We start from the raw sequence: 22,126 nt of genomic DNA on the forward strand, positions 1-22,126 counted from the left end.
GTGCCTTCCCCCGGCGTACACAGACCTCGCACCCTCATTGGTTGTCTAGCCGGTGGCACGTGACTCTCGTTACTGAAGTTCACATTCCATTTGCTACAGCGTACAGGGGCTCGGCCAATAAAGAGGCAGTCAGGTGACGATTGGTTGGAAGGTAAGCATTCCGTGCTCCGCCCCTACATGCGGCTAGCGAGGAGGACCCGGTGATGAGAGAAGGAGGAGGATGGAAAAAGAGTGGAAAAGAAGGGAGGGGAGGAAAAGGGCGGAGCCTGTGGCTTTAAATAGGATGGTGGTGTGCCGGAGCCGCGCAGCTGGAGTGTGCAGACTGGTTGTGTGACCTAAGGAGTGCGCCTTGAGATGTGGGACTCTTGGCTCTTCCTTGAGAACCGACCCCTCTGCCCCCTCTTTCAGCGCCTCCGCTCACGAGTGCAGCACGTGGAAACGATCAGCGACTTGCGTCTGCAACGTGTGTGAGACAATGGATGTGTGCCACTATGTATACTCTCCCCCTCTCGGCGGCCCAGCTCTCGTGACTTCCCGGTCTCTGTTTCACCCTCCCCTCCTCCTCCTTCTCCTACAAGTTGGGTGCCTCCTGCCCTGCTGGGTGAGGAGGGTGGGGATTGCTGCCGAGAACACCGCGTCCTTTCCCCGGCTCCCGCTGGGGCGGCTCCACCAGCCCTTTCCTTATGTAACCCGCCACGCACGTTACCAGCTCAGATGCCAGCCCGCCACGACTCCAGAGGTCAAAGCCCCGCCGGGTTGCTCCTGACTTTTCTACCCCGGTTCCCCGGGCCCTGCGCCCTTAGTTCTGTGTTTCTTAGCACAAGAAAAGGAGAGTGGGTAGGTCTCTGATCTCCTAGATTATGTACTTGTCCAGATTCAGTTTCTTCATTTGTCCTCTGGAGAAGATTTGAAGGACGGAGGGTGGCAAGTCCGGAGTTTACTATTCACTGGCCCTTGCAGTGCTTTGTTTTGTTTTGTTTGTTTGCTTTCTTTTGCTGTGCCAGGAGGCTTGCGGGATCTTAGTTCCCCAACGAGGAATTGAATCCGGGTGACCGCAGCGAAAGCCCGGAGTGCTAACCATTAAGCCACCGGGGAACTCCCCCTTGCAGTATTGAGAGCACAGTGGAGAGAAGGGGACAGGACCCAGGGATTGTGGGCTGATTGAAGCTATAACATCGAAGAGGCCGCAAGGGGGCAGCCCAGTTCTTTTTAGGGTCGAAGGATAAAAGGAAAAAATTTTTTTTCTTTTTAAAGTTTGTCCCTGGGCTTCCCTGGTGACGCAGTGGTTAAGAATCCAACTGCCGATGCAGGGGACACAGGTTCGAGCCCTGGTCGAGGAAGATCCCACGTGCTGCGGAGCAACTAAGCCCATGTACCTCAACTATTGAGCCTGCACTCTAGAGCCCGCAAGCCACAACTACTGAAGCCCACTCTAGAGCCCGTGCACCACAGCAAGAGAAGCCACCGCTATGAGAAGCCCGCGCACCGCAACCAAGAATAGCACCCGCTCGCCGCAACTAGAGAAAGCCTGCAGCAACAAAGACCCAAAGCAGCCAAAAATAAATAAATAAATTTATAAAAAGAAAAAAACAGTTTGTCCTCGAATGCCTTAATTACTAACTGAAAAGGTACATAGTTAGGGGCTGGAGGGGGGAGATACGGGGAGGAGGGTGTGAATTTTAAAAATCTATTCTAAGTAGTTTTTGATATTTTACGTATGTTTAACAATGTGCTTATTTTATAAAAAGGGTTCAACTTTCTTTCTCCAGATATACTGTCTCAACACCATATATGATAAAGCAAAACAGTAGAATTAGAGGGAATTATAGGCTGTGAATAAACCTGTTGTTTGTGGGTGTTTTTCTCCATTCTTCCCAAAATTTCAGGGTTTATTTTTTCACAGCCCTAATAATTCCCTCTAACTCTACTGTCGCCTAACTCCCTTTCTAATCTACCCTTCACACACCTATATCCTGGTGCTCTCTTCAGTGTTGCAGCTTTAGAACTGAACCTCATAAAGGAGTAGAGAGTAACCAGATTACTTCATTTATTTATTTAATCTTCCACTCTCCTCTTCCCAAATCCCCATCCAATGAGTCGTAGCAGCGTTCCCTCTCCTAAAAAAAAAAACAAAAAAAAAAACAACGAAGAAAGGGAAAAACAAAAAAACAGGGTCAGGGGACTCAGGAAGCCCCTCCCACCTCTATGGAAACCCCCCAGATTTCTTATTTTGAGCTAGATTTCCCCATGACATCCACTACATGTGTCCCCCTCCCCTCTTTACTTCTTCCTTCTGCTAAACCCTTCATGCCCATAGTTATTTAGATTACCAACTTAAATTCCTTCCCTATAATACAGGTTTCTCTTCCTTCCCCCTTTCCACCATCTCTCCCCTACATTAGGGAACCACCCCCACTTCTGCCTCTTGACTCTGCCAGGTTGTAGGGCCCCTCCCATTTTGCCCTCTAGCACCTGAAGAGCCTTAAACCAGGCCAGCTTTGATTCCTCGAGGCAGACTGGAAACCTGGAGAAGTTTCTTCTCCATTCCACCTGCTTCTGCTCTAGGAGGTCCTGAAATCCTCCCAGTTCAGAAAGAGTAATGACTCTTATGACAAAGGCCTTTGCCTCAACATCTCCTAAACCTTCTTAAAGTTAGATAAGATTTTTCTATATGTGATCCCTCTTTAAGCAGCTCAGACAGAATTGACCAGGCTGGAAACACTAGCCAGAGATACTGGTAAAATTGCTTCACAGACTCCCCCAAGGCCAATGGCTGCACTCTCACCTTCTACATGAAATACATCCCCCCCTGAACGAGGGCCCAGGACAGGAGGAGTGCACCAGGACTCTGCAGACTGGATACAGCATTGTTCAGATCTGGACTCTGCTAAAATACAGACATCCCCTCATAGTAGGCTAGTGTCACCCTTCCTACTGCCCACCTCCCACTCTGGAAGGATAACCATCTCTTTACACCAATCTCTGTCTTCTTTCTTCTGAACTTAGAGAAAGATCCAGCCCTCCTCCCCATCACTATAAGAAGTCCTTTCCTCTGTGCCTTTCAGCCATTCCTGACCATACCAGGGAGACCTGACTCAATTCAATGAGATGTTTTTTGTTTTGTTTTTTAAGCTATGTGCATGACACTATACTAGTCACTGTGCTAGGTGCCATAGGGGGGACATAAATATAATTAAGACAGTGGTTCTGTCCTCACAGAGTTTACAATCTAAAGAGAGCCTACTATACACTTTAAAATATTTATCTGTCCTTGTCAAGCATCAGCTTTCCATTTCTACTAAATCTTCCCATCTGTGTTCAACTATATTCAGACTGCACTTTGATCCTGTTGCCCTTTCTAGCTGTTGCTTCTCTTTTTGCATTACCAGATTTCTCAGATGGTTGGTCTCTCCTCTCCCTCCACTTCCTCACAATGTATTCCCGCTCTAACACCACAAAATCTAGCTTTTGCTACATCCACTCAATTAAAACTACTTTCTCTGTGATTATCAATCACCTCCTTCTCCTTGGCCTCTTGGTAGCTTTTGATTGATTGTATTAAGCTTTCTCTTCTAGACTTTAAAATACAAATTTGGCTATCTGCCTACCTCTCCAATCAGCTCGTCTCCATTTCCTTTGTTGATTCCTCTTCTACTAACTACCGGCACAGTCATTGGCCATTTGGTCTTCTGTGTGTACTGGCTCTAATGAGCTCTACTTTTGTGACTGTGACTTGGCACTTAGAACTGTAGCACTGACTTAATTCAGCTACCTTTACGACACCCTCATAGGGCTATCATTATAAATTCAGCTTGGCCAATACCAAATTTATAACTTCACTCCTAAATCATTCTAATCTCCCACAATTCCCGTTTTGGTCAACCGTTTTCCCAGATATCCATGTTTAAAACTTTTAAGTTATTTTAACTCTCTCCTCATTTATTGCCCATATGAAATTATCACTGGAGCAAGGCATTTTCTCCAAAATGTTTCTTATTTTTCTCCTCTCCATTCAAAATGCCACTTCCCTAGTCCAGACCTTTAATGGATTGTTTCTGGAATGATGCAAATCTCATGAGTCTCTCTCCACTCCACTGCATCCTTCATACAACCAGATAAATCATTTTTCAAAAATACCACTTTCATTGTGTGTTTACCACACTGAAGAACTTACTAGGCTCCCTATTGCTTGTAAGTCTGAACCTTCCCTGATACTTTAGACTATGTAATTTGGCCCTATCTTCCCATATGTGAGATTATCAAGCAAATATTTGGAGCATTGTAAATGTTATTTCTTAATTTCCCACTGTTCCTTTCCATATACCCTCTCCTTCAGTCATACTCCATCCACTAAACATACCCTGCTTGTTCTATCCCCCTTGTCTCTGCAGCTCTTTCACTCTTGGAATAACTATTCTTCCCCCTAATTGCTTTCATCCTTTCATAACTTCCTGCCAACCAAAAGCTCACCTATTCTTCAAAGTGTATTTCAAGCATAATTACCTCCTAAAAGTCTTCCAGACAACTTCAGCCTGTGCTAGTCTCTCTCCTTCCACAGCCTAAAGCACTTGTTTGTCATATGCTGTCAAATGTGTATGCAATTTAACATTGTTACAAATCTTTTCATTTTGTTTTAAATGTTTCATAAGTGTAAACTTGAGTTTTATGAATACTTTGAGGACAATAACAACACCACAGATTTCTTTTTCATCATCATCAGCAGCAGCAGCAGCTCTAGGCATAGGTTACTTACACATTAAATACTATTCAACTGAAATTTAACTGCACCAAATCTTCCCAGTGTTCTGTATACGGGTTAGTATTAAATCTCAGTGAAAGAAATGATGGCCAAGCTGAGATGAACACCTGCATTGTAGTACTAGTTGTTTGGCTCCCCCATCCACCAAAGCCTCCCTCTGCTGCATGTCACCAGCTCTGGGATCTATCCAGGGTAAGGGTTGTCTGTCTCCCCCCACCCCCGCCCCCTTATCCCCAATCCACTCACTGGTTCCATTGTCACTGGTTTCTCTGTTACAGGCTTCTGATGGTCTGCAGGGTCTGTTTCACGACTAATGGTAGTCTCTACCGCTTCCATTACCTCCTTATCCCACTTGTTCTGCCCTCAGTAGGATTAGGAAACACAGAGTTATCACTGCCTCCATCCAACATCCTCACAGATTTTCTATTTAGAGTTCTTTTCTCCTTCACCACCTCTTCTCCCCCCTTCCCATCCCCCAAGACTTAAACTCAGGGATCTTCCCTACTTCATGTTTGCATGGATTATGTACCCATCCCATTCACCATTTCCCTTGACTCAAGGATTGCTCCTCCCTTTCAGTGTCTTAGCAAACCTACTGCATTCTGGCTTCATCCCCAGCTTTGGTTAACAAATTTGTTTTGGGCTCACTACCTAGTTTCACTTCACCTAACTAATTTTTATTCCTGTTCATCACTTACATTTCAACAATGACCAGTTTCTTTTTAACTGTTACCTATCCTGATCCTCCTAGAGGGTCATGTAGATATCACTCACCAGCCTGTTCTCTGACTCAAACATAGAGTAATCAACAGTGAAGTTTGCACCAAAGTCATCTGGGGAGGAGAAAAAAAATTAGTAGTAACAAAGGTAGCACTAGATCTGGAAATGAGAAGAGGAAGAAACTGTTCAGAATACTTCAATTTGCTCAAGTTGTAAAATTTACTGGTATAATTCTAATGAACTTTTGATGTTAAAATGTTTGTGAATATGTATGCATTTATATTTTCAATCTGGTGTCTAAAATCATGTACAAATTTGAAAAATTTCTAATTTCTAAAGGCTTGAAAATCACTAGTTTGAGACATAACATCATGAGCTTGATAGTCTTTGCTCATAGCCACATTTCTTTCTGACCTAGTTATACCATTGTAAAGGAAACGTCAAAGTGTCAGAACTGAGCATCTCCCAAACCTCTCTCCATCCTGCGAAGGGTCAGAACCTTATACATACTCACCATAGTTGGGGGTGACTGTGTAATAATAGACCACCTGATAATAGTCATCCTCTTCCAGTCCTTCTTCATCCTCATATTCTTGTCCTAGGGGGACAAGGACTAGAGGTCAGGGGGCATCTGGAACTCCTTAGCAATAGAAGGACACGTGACGTTGACCTCAGCTCTATCAGTTTCCTTTCCTTCTGCCTCCACTCTACTATCTCCCTGCCTCTGTACCTCTAAACCTTTCTCAGTCTTCTGGGCTCCATAACTCTGATGAGACCTGTTACACTGTGCCCTTTCAATCCGGGAACTCCCAGAAGAGAAAACGGGTCCCTTCACACACTGTAACCCAAACTAAGCCTTAAAAAGGTAGGAAGCAGAGAGACACCAGAAATTAAGACCTCCAAATCCACTCCTCAGTATGCTCTAGACTTACTGTATTTGTGAGAGATGTTCTCTTATCAGTGTCTCCCACAACTAACACACACACACAGCCTCTTGGACTTGGGCTTTAGTTCCAGTTTCAATGCTAACTAGTAGAATATCTCTGAACAAGCCAGTTAACATCTGCTTTCTTAAAATGAGTCAGCTGGACTAAATGATCCATCTGCATTAGTTTTTCTTCCTTTCCAGGATTAAAAATATGTGGCTTGGACTTGACTGGGTCAGGAATTCTAGGCCTCCTGCTAAATATTTCCCTAAGCTCCTTGAATGCTCTCTCTTAACCCCAAGCAATGACACAGAGTCTGGAGGAAAAGGAAACAATGAGAGCACCTGGCAGACTGGGAACAAAGGAGGGAAGGAGCCAAGCTACTTTTGGGACCTTGTCCCTGAAGGCAGACAGTACTCACTATCGAAAAGCCACCCCTTCTGTGTCTTTACTAATACAAAGTTTTTCTCCAACTCGCTGGGAAAGAAGATACCCTGGCTTCCCTTGCTAGTTTCAGACTGCCCCACCTTCAAAGAGTCCACCTCTCTCCACTCTCACTTTAGTCCTTCTCATCTTGTTCAACTCTGTGGTTATGGTGAGCTGAATTCACTCTTGTTAGGACCTCCCCATGGCTGGGGCTCCATCCCCATCAGCTGTCTCTTCTTTGACAGGACTATGCTCTCCTCCCCTTTTCCTGGCCCTAATTTCCAGGTTCCCCCTCTGCCCCTGACATCTAACACAGTTGAGAAAGTGTTATCACTCCTTATTGAACTGCACCTCCCCCCCTCTCCTCATTTTCTTTTCTCCCACCCCATTTATGGTAGAAGACCTGGCTCAAAAGCTCAGAGAGAGACGTGTACTTACCCAGGATGAGTGGCACAGCAAGGATGGCTACAAAGAGGACATCCATTCTGGATTCTGCACTAGTGTCTTGAAAGTAAAAAAGGAAATTACAGCGTTTCCCACCAAACTTACCCCGCCTTCTGCCCTCCTCCAAAGCAGGGAAGGAGCTGCAGCAATCTTCTCCCAGGGGGGGAATTCCCCGCCCACTTGCTTACTGACTGGGCCATCAGTTACTACCAGTGCGGTCCTCAGCCACAGCTGCCCAGATCAAGAGAGGCAAAGTGAACTTTGATGGAAACATGTTCATTGAGACCCTCTGGCTCTAGACTAGATCCATTCAGGCCTCCTGCTGCCACTTCCAGAAAAACAAAACAAACAAACCAACCCACAAAACCCCCCGCCAAAACCCAAACCAAACAACAACAAAAACCCCAGCCTACCAAGGAGTTTCCCCTCTCACCTACTTTCCTTCCTTGTTCCCAGTCCTCACAAAAAGCTCACCCTCCCTCTCACTGTCCCTAACTTACTATCACTATCCAGAGCTGCCCTTCTCTCTGAGGCTTCATCACAATCTCTTTCTTCACAGTCAAAAGATTCTTAGGAAGGGATGAACATTTTTTCTAGACTGAAAATAGTCTCCCTTCTCTGCGTGTCTCGGACTATGAAGTATGGGAACAATATCAACATCATTGTCTGACTCTCCAAGCACCTGCTGCATTGCTTCTGATTTCAAAAAAAAAACAACTTTCAGTCAAGACTAGTTACTTCCTCTCTGCTAAGTACTGATCTCACCTCACTTCTTTCTCAACTTTCTGCACACAGGATGGGAAAAGGGAGGAAGCAGGTAGTCTCTTTCCCTGCTGTATATGCCACATCCCTTCTCCCACGTTCAGTCACTTGGTATGTTCCCTTCATTCTAGCCTACAGGGGTGGAGTTCATCTTATCCTTCTTTCTGCTTTTATATTTCCCATTTTCATTCAATTCAATTTAGAAACATCAAACATAATGTATGTGCTAGGCACAGTGTGCTAGGCCTAGTCTGATAGGCAATTCAGGGTTCAGAGGCAAGGGAATAAGAAAAGAATGCAGGTATTTTTTTTTTAAGGGAGTTAATAAACATCCATTCAACATCTACTATGAGTCAGACACTATGCAAGTCTCTGTGGAACTACCAATGAACAAGATAGGTTTGATTCCCGTTCTTAAGTCAGCAAATGCTGTGGTAACAGCTCGAAGGAGAGATGAGAAGAGTTGTCTTATCCCTATCTCTTCTGGATTGCTATGCTCAGAAGCAAGACAATAGAGTCTTGAGCACTGGCCAGGATGTTCCCACCCTCTTAACCTTATTGGGGGAGGATTTGCATGGTGACTTCTCACGTACATCTATATAATCTATTCCTTCAGCTCCTTTCCAGAATTTCCTAGAAAAAAATGGAAAACTCTTATGTGGATGTACATCTATGCATTGCCATAAATCATTTCCAGGAAGGAAAGTAAGCCTGGTTCTCTCTGAAGAATTTCTATAGATTTTTTGGGTACTTTGATTACTCTCTCAAGAACAATATTCCAGTTTCCCTCACTTTCCGATCCTGGTACTCTTTTTCCCAAACATCCTCCCTAAGGACTAACCTCACCTGCATCCAAATGAGGATACAATACCCTCTTCTCATACTTTAACTTTCTTTTGCTCTAATATGCATCCTCTGCGCCTTCTCTTCCCCCAGCCTGAGGAAAAGACACTACTGAGGTTCATTTTCAGAAAATAAATGGAGGAAGTATGACATAAAAGGAACTGAGTAACTTGGCGGGCTAGTGGTGGTGGGGTGTCATTTTCCAACTCCATAGCTCGAATTGCTTTTTACAAACAACTTTAACTCCCGATTTTAACTCAAAATCCCCTCTAACCTTCCTAACATTGCTCTCCAGGCTCCTTTTACTTCCCTCTGATTCTCCTGTCATTACGGATGAAGGCTTCATTAGCGATACACTGTATTGCATGCTTCCTATACTAGCCTGTTCAAAGAGCTCCTACTTTTAAGTGTAACCTTCATCTCTTAGGCAGTAGCTCTAGCTCATTTCCTCTCATTCAAGTAAGAACAATACCCGTCCCTATCTCCCTGCACCCTCTATCCTGTGCTTTCTTTGTATTTGTCCTTTAGGTTCCAACAGGATCTTCCCCCCTCTGCAGCTCTTCAAGAAGCGTAGGATTGCTACCACCCTGCCCCATAAAATACCGAAAGGGAACAGCGACCAAAGTCGAACCGAACCAGGAAACTGGGCTCGGGCCCAGCCCACATGTTTAACCGTTTGGAGCCACTCCCAGGGCCGGGGTCCAGGAGGAGGGCAGGACTACAACTCCCAGCACGTCGTGAAGCCACGCCCCCGCCTCCGCAGCTCCGCCCCCGCGGGTTCTCCATTGGCCTCCAGGGGGTGGGGATTAGATGGGAGGTGGCCATGGGGCCGCGGCAGGGGTTTGTCCCCTCCTCGGCTTCCGTAGAGGAAGTCGCGCCGACCTGTATCTGGGGTTTCGGTGTCCCCGCCTTCCCGGGGGTCCGGGGTGACATTGCACCGCGCCCCTCACGGGGTCGCGTCGCCACCCCACGCGGACTCCCTGGCTGGCGTGCTTCATCCCTTCGCCTCTCTTGGCCGGGCCCCCACCTCGCCCCCAGCTGCCCAGCCATGGGGGCCGCAGTGTTTTTCGGATGCACTTTCGTCGCTTTCGGCCCGGCCTTTGCGCTTTTCTTGATCACTGTGGCAGGAGACCCGCTTCGCGTCATCATCTTGGTCGCGGGGTGAGTTAAGGGGTTGGGGAGACGCGGGAGGACGCCGAAGAGAGAGATCCAAAAGGGGCTGGAGGAACTGGGGCGAGCTGGGAGCCTGAGAGGGGGAGACAGGTGTCGGAGGTGAAGATTGGAGAGGGTCGAGTCAGGGATCTGGGTGATTCGCCCGTTCCCGCAGTTGGTTTCCGCCTTCCAGAGATCGCACAGATTCCTCCTATACTCCTCCTGCGACGTCCGAGGAGGCCCAAGGCGAAGACTTGGAAGGGGGCTGTGCTGACCTCGGCCGGCCTTAAGGGAGTATCCAGGAATGGATACCTCGCCCTCCTGTCCTCCTACACTCTGGCTCTCATCATTCTGAAGACTCTTTAATCAGATTTCTTACCCTTTCCCTGCGTTCAGATCCCTACAAACTCCCTTGGTGGAGACACCTATCCTATCTCCTCCCTGTCTCCCTGGACAATCCGGAAGTCTAACTTCCACTTTTTATGCTGCAGCCTTGGTTGGTTCCCCTCTTTGATTTCCCTGGTTGCCCCCTCCCCTTGCTTGTCTGATTGCCTTTGTCTTTCCTCAGGGCATTTTTCTGGCTGGTCTCCCTGCTCTTGGCCTCTGTGGTCTGGTTCATCTTGGTCCATGTGACCGACCGGTCAGATGCCCGACTCCAGTACGGCCTTCTGATTTTTGGTGCTGCAGTCTCTGTCCTTCTACAGGAGGTGTTCCGCTTTGCCTACTACAAGCTGCTTAAGTAAGGAGTTGGGGTGGTCTGGAGGGGAGAAGGGCAGAAGACTGAACTATAAGTGGGGCAGCCCTGGGTGGTGGTTTGAACGAGGAGGTACTAAGGGAAGATATTAGAGGGGAAGGCGATTCCTGCCCTCCCTCATGTTTCCCCTATCCCACCCACCCCACCCCACCCCAGGAAGGCAGATGAGGGGTTAGCATCGCTGAGTGAGGACGGAAGATCACCCATCTCCATCCGCCAGATGGCCTATGGTGAGCCAAGGGAGAGGGACTGGAGGAGGGAGTTGGACACTCCTCTCTCCCAGGGAAGTCTCTAAACATCCACATGTCCTAAGCGGCTTCTTGTTTTTCTTCATACCTGACTTCCAAGGAGAGGTGGTCTGGAGGGAGAGTAGGTGTGGGGGAACTGTGACTGGGAATGGGGAGGGATCACTGGTAATAAGGCTATAGTGATCTTTGACATTGATGAAGCCCTCCCTCCCCCCCAGTTTCTGGTCTTTCCTTCGGTATCATCAGTGGTGTCTTCTCTGTTATCAATATTTTGGCCGATGCACTTGGGCCAGGTGTGGTTGGGATCCATGGAGACTCACCCTATTACTTCTTGACTTCAGGTAAGGTCCACTTTCTTTCTTGCCTCCATGCCCCATTCATCCCTGACCCTGATTTGATTTATTGGCCTTCCCTGGGAGACTTCTTTGGCTCAACATCTCAGGAGGCTGGGAGAAGATGAGGGATGTATCTCATCCCCATCTCCCTCCCTGCAGCCTTTCTGACAGCAGCCATTATCCTGCTCCATACCTTTTGGGGAGTTGTGTTCTTTGATGCCTGTGAGAGGAGACGGTACTGGGCTTTGGGCCTGGTGGTTGGGAGTCACCTACTGACATCGGGACTGGTGAGTTGGGGACAGGGGCCTGAGTTAGAGAGAAAAGAACTTAATGGTGAGTGGGATGGAGGGGAAATATATTCTCACTTCTTAACATTTAAAAACTTACCTTGGGAGGAGGCAGAAAGGTGAGTCTTTAGACGTCTCTCACCTCAGCATCAATTGTATAACCTGCTCTGGGGATGCTCTAGGGAGGAGTTTGAATGGATTAGTCAAACTAATGCAGATGGCCTGAGGTGAGCAGGAGTGGCAGAAACCTCTGAGGGGGCTGAAAAATCACAAATGCCCTTAACCGTGATAATATCGGTGTTCTGAAGGACTGGGAGATTCGAGTGAGATATCTGGGGGAGATTTGGGTCAAAGGCACAAAGAGAATATGGGGATTAGAGGAAGAATCTAACCTCTTTTCTACTCTTTCCCCCATCCCCAGACATTCCTGAACCCCTGGTACGAGGCCAGCCTGCTGCCCATCTATGCAGTCACTGTTTCCATGGGGCTCTGGGCCTTCATCACAGCTGGAGGGTCCTTCCGAAGTATCCAGCGCAGTCTCTCGTGTAAGGACTGACTACCTGGACTGATCGCCTGACAGATCCCACCTGCCTGCCCACTGCCCGTGACTGAGCCCAGCCCTAGCCCGGGTCCATTGCCCACCATTCTCTGTCTCCTCGTCGGTCTATTCCACCACCTTCAGGGTTTTGCTTTGTCCACTCATGACCTTTAGTCTCTAGGCTTTACCAGGAGCAGTCTGGGTTCAGCCAGTCAGTGACTGGTGGGTTTGAATCTGCACTTATCCCCACCATCTGGGGACCCCCCCCTTGTTGTCCAGGACTCCCCATGTGTCAGTGCTCTGCTCTCACCCTGCCCGAGACTCACCCCCATTCCCCTCTGCAGGCCGACGGCAGGAGGACAGTCAGGTGATGGTGTATTCTGCCCTGCGCATCCCACCCGAGGACTGAGGGAACCTTGGGGGGGACCCCTGGGCCTGGGGTGCCCTCCTGATCTCCTCGCCCTGTATTTCTCCATCTCCTGTTCTGGACAGTGCAGGTTGCCAAGAAAAGGGACCTAGTTTAGCCATTGCTGTGGAGATGAAGTCAATTGGAGGTTCAAGGGTAGACGAGCTCTGAGTTTCCCAGTACCCCCTCCCCAGACTGGATATCTTAAGTCTTTTTCTCAGGTCTGAGGGGAACCATTTCTGGTGTGATAAAGACCCCCAAATTGCCTTTTTCTTTTGAAGCGGGAGGAGGGAGGAAGTATGTGTTAATTCTTCTCCTAACCTCCTTGGACTATATTTTCCCTCCTCAAATTGCTCCTTATGGCTGGGCTTATATCTATCCAGCTTTCCCCTTGGTCCCAGGCTTTGGGGGAAAGGAAGGAAGTGCATGTTTGGGAACTGGTATTACTGGAACTAATGTTTCAACCTCCTTGACCACCAGCATCCCTCCTCTCCCCAAGGTGAACTGGAGGGTGCTGCGGGGAGCTGGCCCACTCCAGAGCTGCAGTGCCACTGGGGGAGTCAGCCTACCGTGACATCGCAGGGAAGGAGGGCAGATTTTTTTCTAGTTTTTAATTGGGGGATGTGGGGGGGGCGGGGAGGTTTTCTATAAACTGTATCATTTTCTGCTGAGGATGGCGTATCCCATCCTTTTAATCAAGGTGATTGTGATTTTGACCAATAAAAAGGACTTTATAATTGTGGGGGAACTTGGCTTTAAAAGGAGGGGATAACATGTTGATTGAGGTTTCTGCCCTCTCACGTCTCTTTTCCAACCTCCCTCCTAACCTGGCAACCTCTCGTTCCCTCCAAGCATAGCTTCGATACAAGGGCAGAAATCTGGGCTGGGGGTCTAACATGTCAGAAGCTCTGGGTTAAGCATTTTCCAGCAGTGGATCTCCCCTTCTCCAGGATTGGGGTAAAAGGAGTTACTCACCCATTCGTCCTTTTCCATACCCTTTGCCCACCTCTGCCATCTGAGGCATTAAGGAATTCTCCCATTCTCAAGAGCCCCCAAAGTAAGGCCAGAGGCGGGGTCGGCAAATTTAATTTCCTAATATATTGAGGGAAAAAAACATAGCAGCAGCAACCCTTTTTCCTAAGGGGAGATCTTGTACTATATCTCGGGACAGGGATACAGAGATGAGGGGGTGGGGGACTTTGGGGCACATCCCCAGCTTCCCCTACAACTAAACACAGTTCACCCTCTGCATTGTCAACATAGGGCTGTCCTTATCTACGTGTTTTGAGAGGCTGAAGGTTCTGTTCTTCCTTGAATGAGAGCCTGTCCATACCTCTGTGTAGGGGCTGTCTGGAGGAAGGAGGGATGTCAGCCTACTTCTACAGTATTTTCTGGCCAGTCCCTGCACCCCACTTTAGAAGCTCCCTGATAGGCGAGGGGAAGCCATCTGTGGTGACCGGGAAGGAGTCTATGCCTCGGTGGCTCGTGCTGAGGTGAAGACCACACTTTTCCGGTTTCCCAGTCTCTTCTTCCTGAAAGGGAGAATGGTTCGTGGAAATGGCTAATGTCCTAGGCGAAACAGATTCGAGGTGGAGTAGGCGAATGCTTTTCAACGCCAAAGAAAAGACTGGAGGAATGGAGAATAGGAACTCACCGAATCTTTCTAGCAATGAAATAAACAGCCAGCAGAAGGCAGAGACAGCCAACCAGGATTCCCACTCCCAGACTCAGCATTTCACCTGGGAGAGATAAAGGTGGAAGGTGCCAGCCTAAGACTAACATAGATATTGAGCTTTTCCCTAACTCACTGAGGAGAACCCTACCCTGCACTCCACCCCTCGATACATGGGTAGGCCTGTCTTACCTGTGGTATACAAGGATCCCACTGTAAGGGAAGAAAACTTGGGTCAGTGAGACTAGATCCCCACCCCAGTTGGGAGTAGCACACTGTGCCAGTACTCGGGGTTGGGGCATGGTTCCCAGTCCAAGCAAGTCCTGGAAATCCCTTCCCCTGTTAGCCTTCTTTTCCTTCCCAGGGGTTCCCTAGTTCCTGCCATTGAGTCCCCCAGTTTCCCGTCTCCTTTTCTGAGCCCTGTACAGTTACCTTGGATGAAAGAAGCAAAGACCGTTCGCTGATTGAGAGGCTGGGGGGCTCGGTAGTTCTGTACCAGGAGCTTAGAGGGCTCCTCTTCCGTGGAGAACAGTGTCTCTTGAAGCTTTTCCAGCTGAGAAGTAGAAGAGTGGGATTAAGGGACAAGTGGCACTCGCTCTCGGGAGTGGGAAAGGGTTTGAGGTTACAGCTATGTCTGCTGTCTCACCTCTCCACCACTCACCTGTCCTATTGAAATCTGGGCCCTTCGACTGAAGACCGTCCAGAGCACACTCTGGTAGCAGGGCGGTGTGGTGAGCGAGCCATTGTAACGGAAGTACTGCGCCAGCAGTGGGGGGAACAACTCTCTCAGGTTGAAGGGAGGCACTGAGGTCTTCTGATCTGGGCAAGAACAGACTAGGACTCATCTCCCTCTCACTGCACCCTCGCTTACCTAGACAGGGCTCCTAGAAGCGAACACCCTACCTACCTCCGGCCCCAACTCACTGCCTCGTTCCAGGCCTCTCAGGCCTTTTTGAGAAATTTCCCTGAAGCCTAATTAATGTTACTTTGTCTTAAGATAGCTTTTTAGGGCTCACCTTTATGCCTGATTTCATGCAAGTGACTCAGAATGTGTTCATAAGCTGGATTCTTAGTCTCACCCACCTGTATGGGGAGGAAAGGGTGAGAGAGTTCGGGATGAGTCCATGTTTGGAGTAAGACACTTGTGTATAGGATAAATAGTCAGAATGGGTTGCTGACTTGTCTTGGGAGGGCGACCAGCAGCACACATGGGCAAAATAGGACTGAGGGATGCAGAGGAAGTGGAGAGAGACCAAGGAGGGATTGGGGGCCACTGACCTCAATGAGGATGCCCAAGACAGCCAGGCCCTGAGGCCTCTGAGCAGCCTCACTTAAGCTTTCGTAGGAATCAGAATCATAATGTACGATGTGGAGCTGAGGGAGGGGAGAGGGAATTGAATCATTTAATGTTTCTCCACCACCCCCTCCCAAAAGCTTTTATCCTAGCCACCACCACCACCTCTAGCACGCCCTAAATCTGTCCCACAAAGCTTGCCCTTTTCCCCCAAGTATGACTTTCCCCAGTTTCCAGATCCTTCCTTTCCCCTGGCACCGACAGTGCCTACCACTGTGTCCTAATCCAGGCTTTGCTCCCTGGTACCTCTGCAGCTGTGGCTTCGCCATTGATCTGGTGCTCTGACCCCCCCAGGGATCCTTTCTGACCCCAGTGCAGGTGGAGCTGGGCAGCTACGTATTTTCGGGGAAGTCCTTCCAGATACAGGGTTGGGGGCAGAGAGAGTTGCACTGTGAGGGAAAGAGAGCGAGTTAGGGTTGGTGGACGAATGTGGATACGTTCCCACCCCTGGGTTGCCACCACTTTGGGGAGATTTGGCCAGCCTTTTCTGTCTCCCTGCACATCACCCACTTCTTCCCATAGGCCACTGCTTTTCTTTTTTCTTTTTGGCCGCGCCCTGCGTGCGGCATGTGGGATCTTAGTTCCCCGACCAGGGATCAAACCCGTGCCCCCTTGCAGTGGGAGCTTGGAGTTTTAACCACTGGACCACTGGCTGGAAGTCCTAGCCACTGCTTTTCTCGTAAAGATCTAGTCAATGCTATGATGCTAACCCACCCATAAAGCTTGATCTTACACATTCAGTTCCCACCTTTGGCTACAGGAGCCTGATCCCCATTCTCATGTCTCCAAATTTACAGATGAAACCTTCTGAGAATTTAGAAGTTAGGAGAATGCTTCTTCACTTCTGACTCCTAAGATTGGAACTGGAGCTTATATCTCCTTGGAGGCCTGGTCTTTTTACCTGTGTGGCCATTATTGTGCAGGTCCAAAGGCTCGGTGCCAGGCTCTTCATATCCATGGGGCTGCAGAGGTAGCAACTCAGGGTCAAAAGTCACACTGCCTGTCTGAATGTTGATGGGGGACTGGGCGTTGCTTCCACACTCAGGGTAAGAGGCTGGCCAGTGGTCTTGACCATGTGGACCTGGTGGGGGTTACCACAGACATCTGTCCTGTCCTCCAGCCCCTAACCACCCTTCAGCAACCCTTCACCCAGCTTTACCCGTGTGGAGGCAGAAATGCACTTCTCTCCACCCCAGATGAAGCCCCCAGGTGTGCGGGGCTGGGTGAGCAAGGAGCCCCTCCTGGACTTGCTGCTGCAGTCCCTTCACCTACGCAGAGGCAGTGATGATTCCCCAGCTCTCCTGATGAACGGGGAGCAGTTGCTTTTACTTACTTGTCTTCTTGTTGGAAGACAAGAAAGCTAAATGAGAGGAAGAGGGGATGGATAGAAAGCCCGCATACCCAGAAAGGTGGGATTTGAGTAGGAGCAGGAAAACTGGGGAAATGAAATGGTCCTAGAGAGGTAGGGTCTCCTTGGGGCCCCCCTATCAGGTGGCCTTAAGATTCAGATCTGCTGACTTTCCATCATTCACTTCTTGCTTTCGCACTGGACCTTGCATTGACTCTGGAATTCGGTTTAAGTTATTAATCAGAAACGCAAAGGAATCGGGTTCCACCTCTGCCAGGGTCACAAACTGTCCTGCCGACCTCTTCCTCACCCCTGACCTCAAGCTCTGTCCCAATTCCAGATTCAGGTGGGGGTAGGATCCATCAGGATAGAAAGCGAGCCAGGAGGAGAATTGGCAGCTAAGCTTATGGCGCCTTTCCCCACCCAGTTCCCTTTCCACTCCAGCTCCCTAATTCCCGCACAGATTGACTGAGGACATAACTGGTTTTTCTGCTGAATCAGGGTGTGTGGGATTTGATTGTTAGAACAGCGTCTAGGAATCATATATGTGAAAGCTGGGGCATGGGGAGTCGGGGAAGGAAGGAGCTAGGGTGAGAAGCTGGAGGAAACCTCCCAACCCACGTGGCTAAGTCTTCCCGCCAGGTGAAGAGGTCCCAGTGGGAAAGGGGTGTCGGTAGGCCTTGGGTTCTGTTCTCACCGTCATATGTCCAGTGTTGACCTGCAAGGCAGAATAATTTGAGTTACAGCCAGCGCAGCCTGGGGCAGGGCCCTCCTCCACCCCGCCCCCCTTTCTCCTCCCTCTGCTCTACCACTTCCCAAAGGAAGCCCTGAAACTGGACACCTCGGTGGAAAGGTCGAGGGTGGGGGGGGGCCCTATTTAAAATCACCAACCAGGCTGTGCTTGTGCTCGCTGAGTAAAGGGGGAGGAGAAATGAAAAGAGATAAAGCCAGGAGACTAAAATTAACCTGGATCCAAATGTGCAAAATACCCAACCCTCACTTTTCTACAGCCTCTGCCAAGCCAATCTAACTCTTAGAAGATGGGGCTGAGGTGACGGTGTAGGGTTTGGAAGAAAGGGACTGGAACAAAGAGAGGGGCAAGGAGTTCAGCGTGGGCGGGCAGTGCTGCTGAGGGGAGAGGGCCATTATTCCTTTGCTTGGAAGCATTGCACGAAAGAAGGCACTGAGCTGTGAATTAACATTTAAGTTCCTCCTCTGGTCCCAGGAACTCTAAAGGAAACTTTCCCCATCACCAGGAACCTCTGCTCCCTAGATTCCCAGATGGCTGGGGAAGGTGGGAATCGGGCAGGGTCCGCTCCACGTTGAGGGTAGTGGGTGGGCACAGGCCGCCAGGCTGGCAGGGACAAGGATGAAAGTGAAGCGTTGTGTGTGGAAAAGGGCACTGCCAGCTGGGTCACATGCCAGGCTCTCGTGCAGTCCTGTCTCCAGCTAAAAGGTCGGGGGCCTGCTGGTCCAGCTCTCACCCAGGGCCAAACTGCTTCAAGGGGAAAGGGAGGCCTTCCTGTGGGTTGTCTCTGCATTATTCAAACTGCTAGAAACTTTGGAGAAAAATTCTAACTTCCTCCCTGTCTCTCTCTCTCTCTCTCTTATTCCCTTAAACAAACCTCTCAGACTTCTAAGATATCCTTGATCTCATCGTTGGGCTCTTCTCCTGGCCCATCCCTTCGTTCAGACAATTCTGAAAAGCAGCGCAAGGGAGGGCTGGAGGCAGCCTCTCACTCACCAGCTCAGTGGGACACTTCAACAACTCGAATTCCCTGGTTCTGGGCAGACTGAGAGCCTTGCCCTTCCCCTCCCACCAAATCCTCAGCACAGTAGTTTTACATCCCTTCCTCCTTTTCCCCAATTGGTTCCTTTCTCCTCAGGTGCAATTTACAACTCTCCTCGGCTGGGTGCCCCTCACCATCATCTTCTTTGTGTTCCCCTTCTGCCCTCTAGATACCCCCCTCATCCTGTTCTTCCAACAAATTTTAATTACACACCTGCTATGTGCTAGGCACAGGGATCACAAAAATGAGGGCTAGGGGTTCTGGGGACATTCCTGGAGCACCTCGGCCTGTTCCCCCTCAAGAGTCCATCCTCCTCTCCTGGGAGTTCCTGAAAGTCCTGTGTAAATTGTAAAGGGCCCAAGAGTGTTGACTGTTATTGCTACAGCTTTCAGGAAAAACCGGGAAATTAGTCGCCCCATAGAACCGAGAGGGGACTTTGGCCATGAGGTTCATAGTCAGGGATCAGGGTGTGAGTTTGGCAGGAGGCAGGAGTATTCCCCCCACCCCATCAGTCCTCTATCCTTTCACTCCAGGCCTCTTTGGCTCCCTAATTGGATGAGTTTGTAGATAAAGAAGACCAGGAGGGTTGCCTGGGACCAGGGCAGTGGGGGAAGGAGCTCCGGAGAGAATTTGCAGCCTGCAAAGTGACTCCCGCAGTGTGTGTACACATCCTGACCCAGGCTAGTTTGCCCCCATCCCCACGAACAGCAAGGCTGGAATGGCAAAGGGAAAAGAAGGAAAGTGGTCTCCTCCCCAGTCCTGTCTTTTCCCCTGCATCCCTGAGCCTATTATTCCAGCCCTAGGCTTCCTCTTACACTCCTCCTCCTCCATTAAGCATGCATGGCAACCTGTGTACATCAGCACACACAGACACACACACAGACATCCAGATGTACCTACCCCCGTTGGCAGCCAGGGTCCAAATCACCTCTAGCAGGAGCGTGAAGAACAACATGGTATCCCTGGAAGAAACACAAGGTACTGGGAGTTTGGGGACTAGAGGACTAGGGCAGGGAGAGGGGGGAAGAGAGGAGGGGAGAGAGAGAGGCGGAGGGGTGGGGGAGAGAGAAGAGAAGTTTCCTGGAGTTGAGTGTATTTATCTTTTTCTCTTGCTTTCTTTGTGCCTCTGCGGGCTTCCAGGGGATTTGGTTTTCAGTGGGGTACCGTGAGTTTCCGGGTTCCCAGGATAAATCTCTCTCTGCCTCTCTTTCTGCCCTCTCTTTTTTATCTCCCTCTGCAGTCTTCACTCCACTTGCTGGCCAGCTACTTCACAATTGCCTCCCGCTTTTAAGGTGGCTCTGGACGGGTGTACGTGGGGAGTGGGGACTGTCTGGGTTGTTGGCGAACAGCTCCTTAAATAGCCGATTAAGCATGCAGGATGGCCTCGCTCAGAGCGCAGCACAGCGGGTTTCGCAGGGGACCTGGCCCTGGCTCAGGAGCGCAGCTGGGGTGAGCTCTTCCTTCCTCTGCTATTCACACAGACACTGTTGAGAAGGGTGTCCCCTGGAATGGGCGGGGGCAGGAACGGAGGGTTTGGGGGTCCGATCCTCTGGGGTCCCATCCAGCTCCCTCAGGGGTTCTTATTCCCCATCTGGCTTCTCCTCTGAGGAGCAACTCCCTGGATGGTGTAGGGCAGATGGTGGGAGGACCCGTTCCCCACGCCCTGCAGAATGTGAGTGCCCTGGAATAGGAAGAGTGCAGAGTTAGGAGAGAGGTAAACGAGAAGGAGCTGGGAGACTCAGGGTGCGGGTGGAGGGGAGGAAGTCAAGGACCAGAACGTGGGGTGTGGAAAATAAGGAAGAGAAGTGAGGCAAAGGGAATTCGTTTGGAGCGATCTCCTTCTCCTGCGCCTGTCACCACCGGCTTCCCACGGTGAGGCTGGGTCCACGTGCCTGTGTGGCCTGGGAGGGGGGTGGTTTTGTTTGCTGAATAAAGCCCATTTGTGTGCCCAGCGGGGGGCGGGGCTGCAGCAACACCCTGGAGAGACAGCGGCTCCAACTGTGAGGCCCAGCCATCTCCCTCCCCAGGGAGCCCAGATCTAGGGCGGCTTTTGTCACCAAAGAGGACACTGACCCCTGGCACGGTGGCCAGGGCAGGAGGAGAGATGGGGTGACCTTAGAAACAATCACTACCACCATCAGAAAAAAGGCGGACTCCAGGGCAAGAGAGGGGAGGGAGCAGAGAGAGACCATGTGATCCTGTTGGAGTGGAAGAGGGGCCCAGGGTCTTCCCTCCTGCCCAACAAAGGGCTGAGGCAGGACTTTTGGGACTGAGTGAAACCTGCCACCAGAGAACTGGGCAAGTGGAGCATAGAGGCTGCCGAGTCTCAGGAATGTGGGCTGGTGTTTGTTCCCCCACGGGACTGGAAATCCCGATTGGAATGTACATCCTAAATCCCTCACTACAGAATGTGAAACCCAAAGATAACTTCAGGCCAGACTTTGAAATCTCTTTTTCCTGATACCCTTCACCGGAGTCACAGCCAGAAAGATGCACCCGTTTGAGCTCCTTCTGCCCTCCTTGCTTCTGCCAAGTAGCAATAAATAGCCAAAACAAAGGGAGCGGAAGCTAAATAAGGGTGCAGGATAAAAGCCAAGTGAACAGAATAATGCATCTGCTAGATCATCAGCCCCTGCAGAGGCAGGAGCCTACCATGCTTTTCTGTCCACTGTGGTTGATCTGCAAAGCAAAGCCATTTTGCAGATGTCATTTCCTTTTTAATTCTTTCATCACCCTCCGAATTACTTTTCCCTTACAGATAAGTTTTATGTTTCAATGTTCCCCCAAAGCCCCACTCATCCCATCTAAGAAGAAGAAAAGGCTTAAAGTGTAAATTATACTTCCTGGGAATCAGGACAGTTAACACAGAGGAACAGAAAAAAGAAAGAAAGCAGAGACATCTTTTGCAAGGTAGGAAAGAAGAGGCCCGGACAGAATGACCTCTGCCAGGACAGAGTTCCCCTGGAGTGTCTGGGGCTGTGATGCAGCCTCCCAAGGTAGGTAACGTGTCTTACCAGGCGCCACCTCCTGGTTGTCTATGAATTTTTTAATTTTTAAAGTTTCAATTCAAAATGTTTTGTGTGTGATTCCTTCTGGGAAGTGTTTCACTACTGGTGGGCTTTGGCATTTTGCCTACACAACTGAATAATGTTTCACAAAGATGTCTTAGCCCCAAATCAGCATCTTCCCACTTCTGAGTGAGCAGTCCCTCCAGGCCCTCATGCTTCCCAAAAGGACGAAGGCCCTGGTATCTAGGAGAGAGGGGGAAAGGAGGCAAACTCCAGGCACTTGCCTTTATTTATTTATTTTTTTAAATTTTTATTGGAGTTACCTTTATTTTTACCTTTGGCTTTACTGTGGAT

The 22,126-nt window shown here is 49.5% G+C and overlaps 3 protein-coding genes across 6 annotated transcripts; 1 reads left to right on the forward strand and 2 right to left on the reverse strand.

Annotated features, from left to right (window-relative positions):
- Positions 1-7: 7 nt before the first annotated feature.
- Positions 8-7,388, reverse strand: C1H1orf54 (chromosome 1 C1orf54 homolog). Of its 3 annotated transcripts, none has more exons than XM_030846503.2 (6): positions 7,270-7,388; positions 5,994-6,077; positions 5,534-5,592; positions 5,006-5,116; positions 2,786-2,884; positions 8-2,117 (listed from the first exon to the last, which is right to left on the reverse strand). In XM_030846503.2, the coding sequence occupies exons 1-5, from the start codon at positions 7,313-7,315 to the stop codon at positions 2,789-2,791; spliced, it is 396 nt and encodes a 131-aa protein (XP_030702363.1). In that variant the 5' UTR covers positions 7,316-7,388; the 3' UTR covers positions 8-2,117; positions 2,786-2,788. The 3 variants fall into 3 exon arrangements, with proteins under 3 accessions (XP_030702363.1, XP_030702362.1, XP_060142898.1); XM_030846502.2 differs by having other exon boundaries at positions 2,786-2,887; XM_060286915.1 differs by lacking the exon at positions 2,786-2,884.
- A 2,299-nt stretch (positions 7,389-9,687) lies between these two features.
- APH1A (aph-1 homolog A, gamma-secretase subunit) lies at positions 9,688-13,230 on the forward strand. Its single transcript, XM_030846238.3, has 7 exons — positions 9,688-10,041; positions 10,601-10,771; positions 10,943-11,016; positions 11,253-11,375; positions 11,529-11,656; positions 12,078-12,201; positions 12,539-13,230. The coding sequence occupies exons 1-7, from the start codon at positions 9,704-9,706 to the stop codon at positions 12,601-12,603; spliced, it is 1,023 nt and encodes a 340-aa protein (XP_030702098.1). The 5' UTR covers positions 9,688-9,703; the 3' UTR covers positions 12,604-13,230.
- A 440-nt stretch (positions 13,231-13,670) lies between these two features.
- Positions 13,671-20,628, reverse strand: CA14 (carbonic anhydrase 14). Of its 2 annotated transcripts, none has more exons than XM_030846240.2 (12): positions 19,929-20,628; positions 19,665-19,726; positions 17,672-17,692; positions 16,528-16,707; positions 15,873-16,015; positions 15,551-15,646; positions 15,289-15,355; positions 14,934-15,091; positions 14,705-14,825; positions 14,465-14,485; positions 14,255-14,339; positions 13,671-14,132 (listed from the first exon to the last, which is right to left on the reverse strand). In XM_030846240.2, the coding sequence occupies exons 2-12, from the start codon at positions 19,717-19,719 to the stop codon at positions 14,069-14,071; spliced, it is 1,011 nt and encodes a 336-aa protein (XP_030702100.1). In that variant the 5' UTR covers positions 19,720-19,726; positions 19,929-20,628; the 3' UTR covers positions 13,671-14,068. The 2 variants fall into 2 exon arrangements, with proteins under 2 accessions (XP_030702100.1, XP_060142909.1); XM_060286926.1 differs by having other exon boundaries at positions 19,665-19,768.
- Positions 20,629-22,126: the final 1,498 nt, after the last annotated feature.

This window comes from Globicephala melas, chromosome 1 (assembly GCF_963455315.2).
Source record: "Globicephala melas chromosome 1, mGloMel1.2, whole genome shotgun sequence".
Lineage (NCBI taxonomy): Eukaryota > Metazoa > Chordata > Mammalia > Artiodactyla > Delphinidae > Globicephala > Globicephala melas.

Coding starts and splice junctions, on each gene's coding strand:
- APH1A (XM_030846238.3), top strand. CDS start 9,704: ATGGGGCCGCGGCAGGGGTTTGTCCCCTCCTCGGCTTCCGTAGAGGAA. Junction 11,017..11,252: donor CATCCGCCAGATGGCCTATG/GTGAGCCAAGGG, acceptor CCTCCCCCCCAG/TTTCTGGTCTTTCCTTCGGT. Junction 11,376..11,528: donor CTATTACTTCTTGACTTCAG/GTAAGGTCCACT, acceptor CCCTCCCTGCAG/CCTTTCTGACAGCAGCCATT.
- C1H1orf54 (XM_030846502.2), bottom strand. CDS start 7,315: ATGGATGTCCTCTTTGTAGCCATCCTTGCTGTGCCACTCATCCTGG. Junction 6,078..7,269: donor TGCTGTGCCACTCATCCTGG/GTAAGTACACGT, acceptor TTGTCCCCCTAG/GACAAGAATATGAGGATGAA. Junction 2,888..5,005: donor AACCAGTGACAATGGAACCA/GTGAGTGGATTG, acceptor TCTGTATTTTAG/CAGAGTCCAGATCTGAACAA.
- CA14 (XM_030846240.2), bottom strand. CDS start 19,719: ATGTTGTTCTTCACGCTCCTGCTAGAGGTGATTTGGACCCTGGCTGCC. Junction 17,693..19,664: donor GACCCTGGCTGCCAACGGGG/GTAGGTACATCT, acceptor TCTGCCTTGCAG/GTCAACACTGGACATATGAC. Junction 15,356..15,550: donor TCTTGGGCATCCTCATTGAG/GTCAGTGGCCCC, acceptor CTCCCCATACAG/GTGGGTGAGACTAAGAATCC.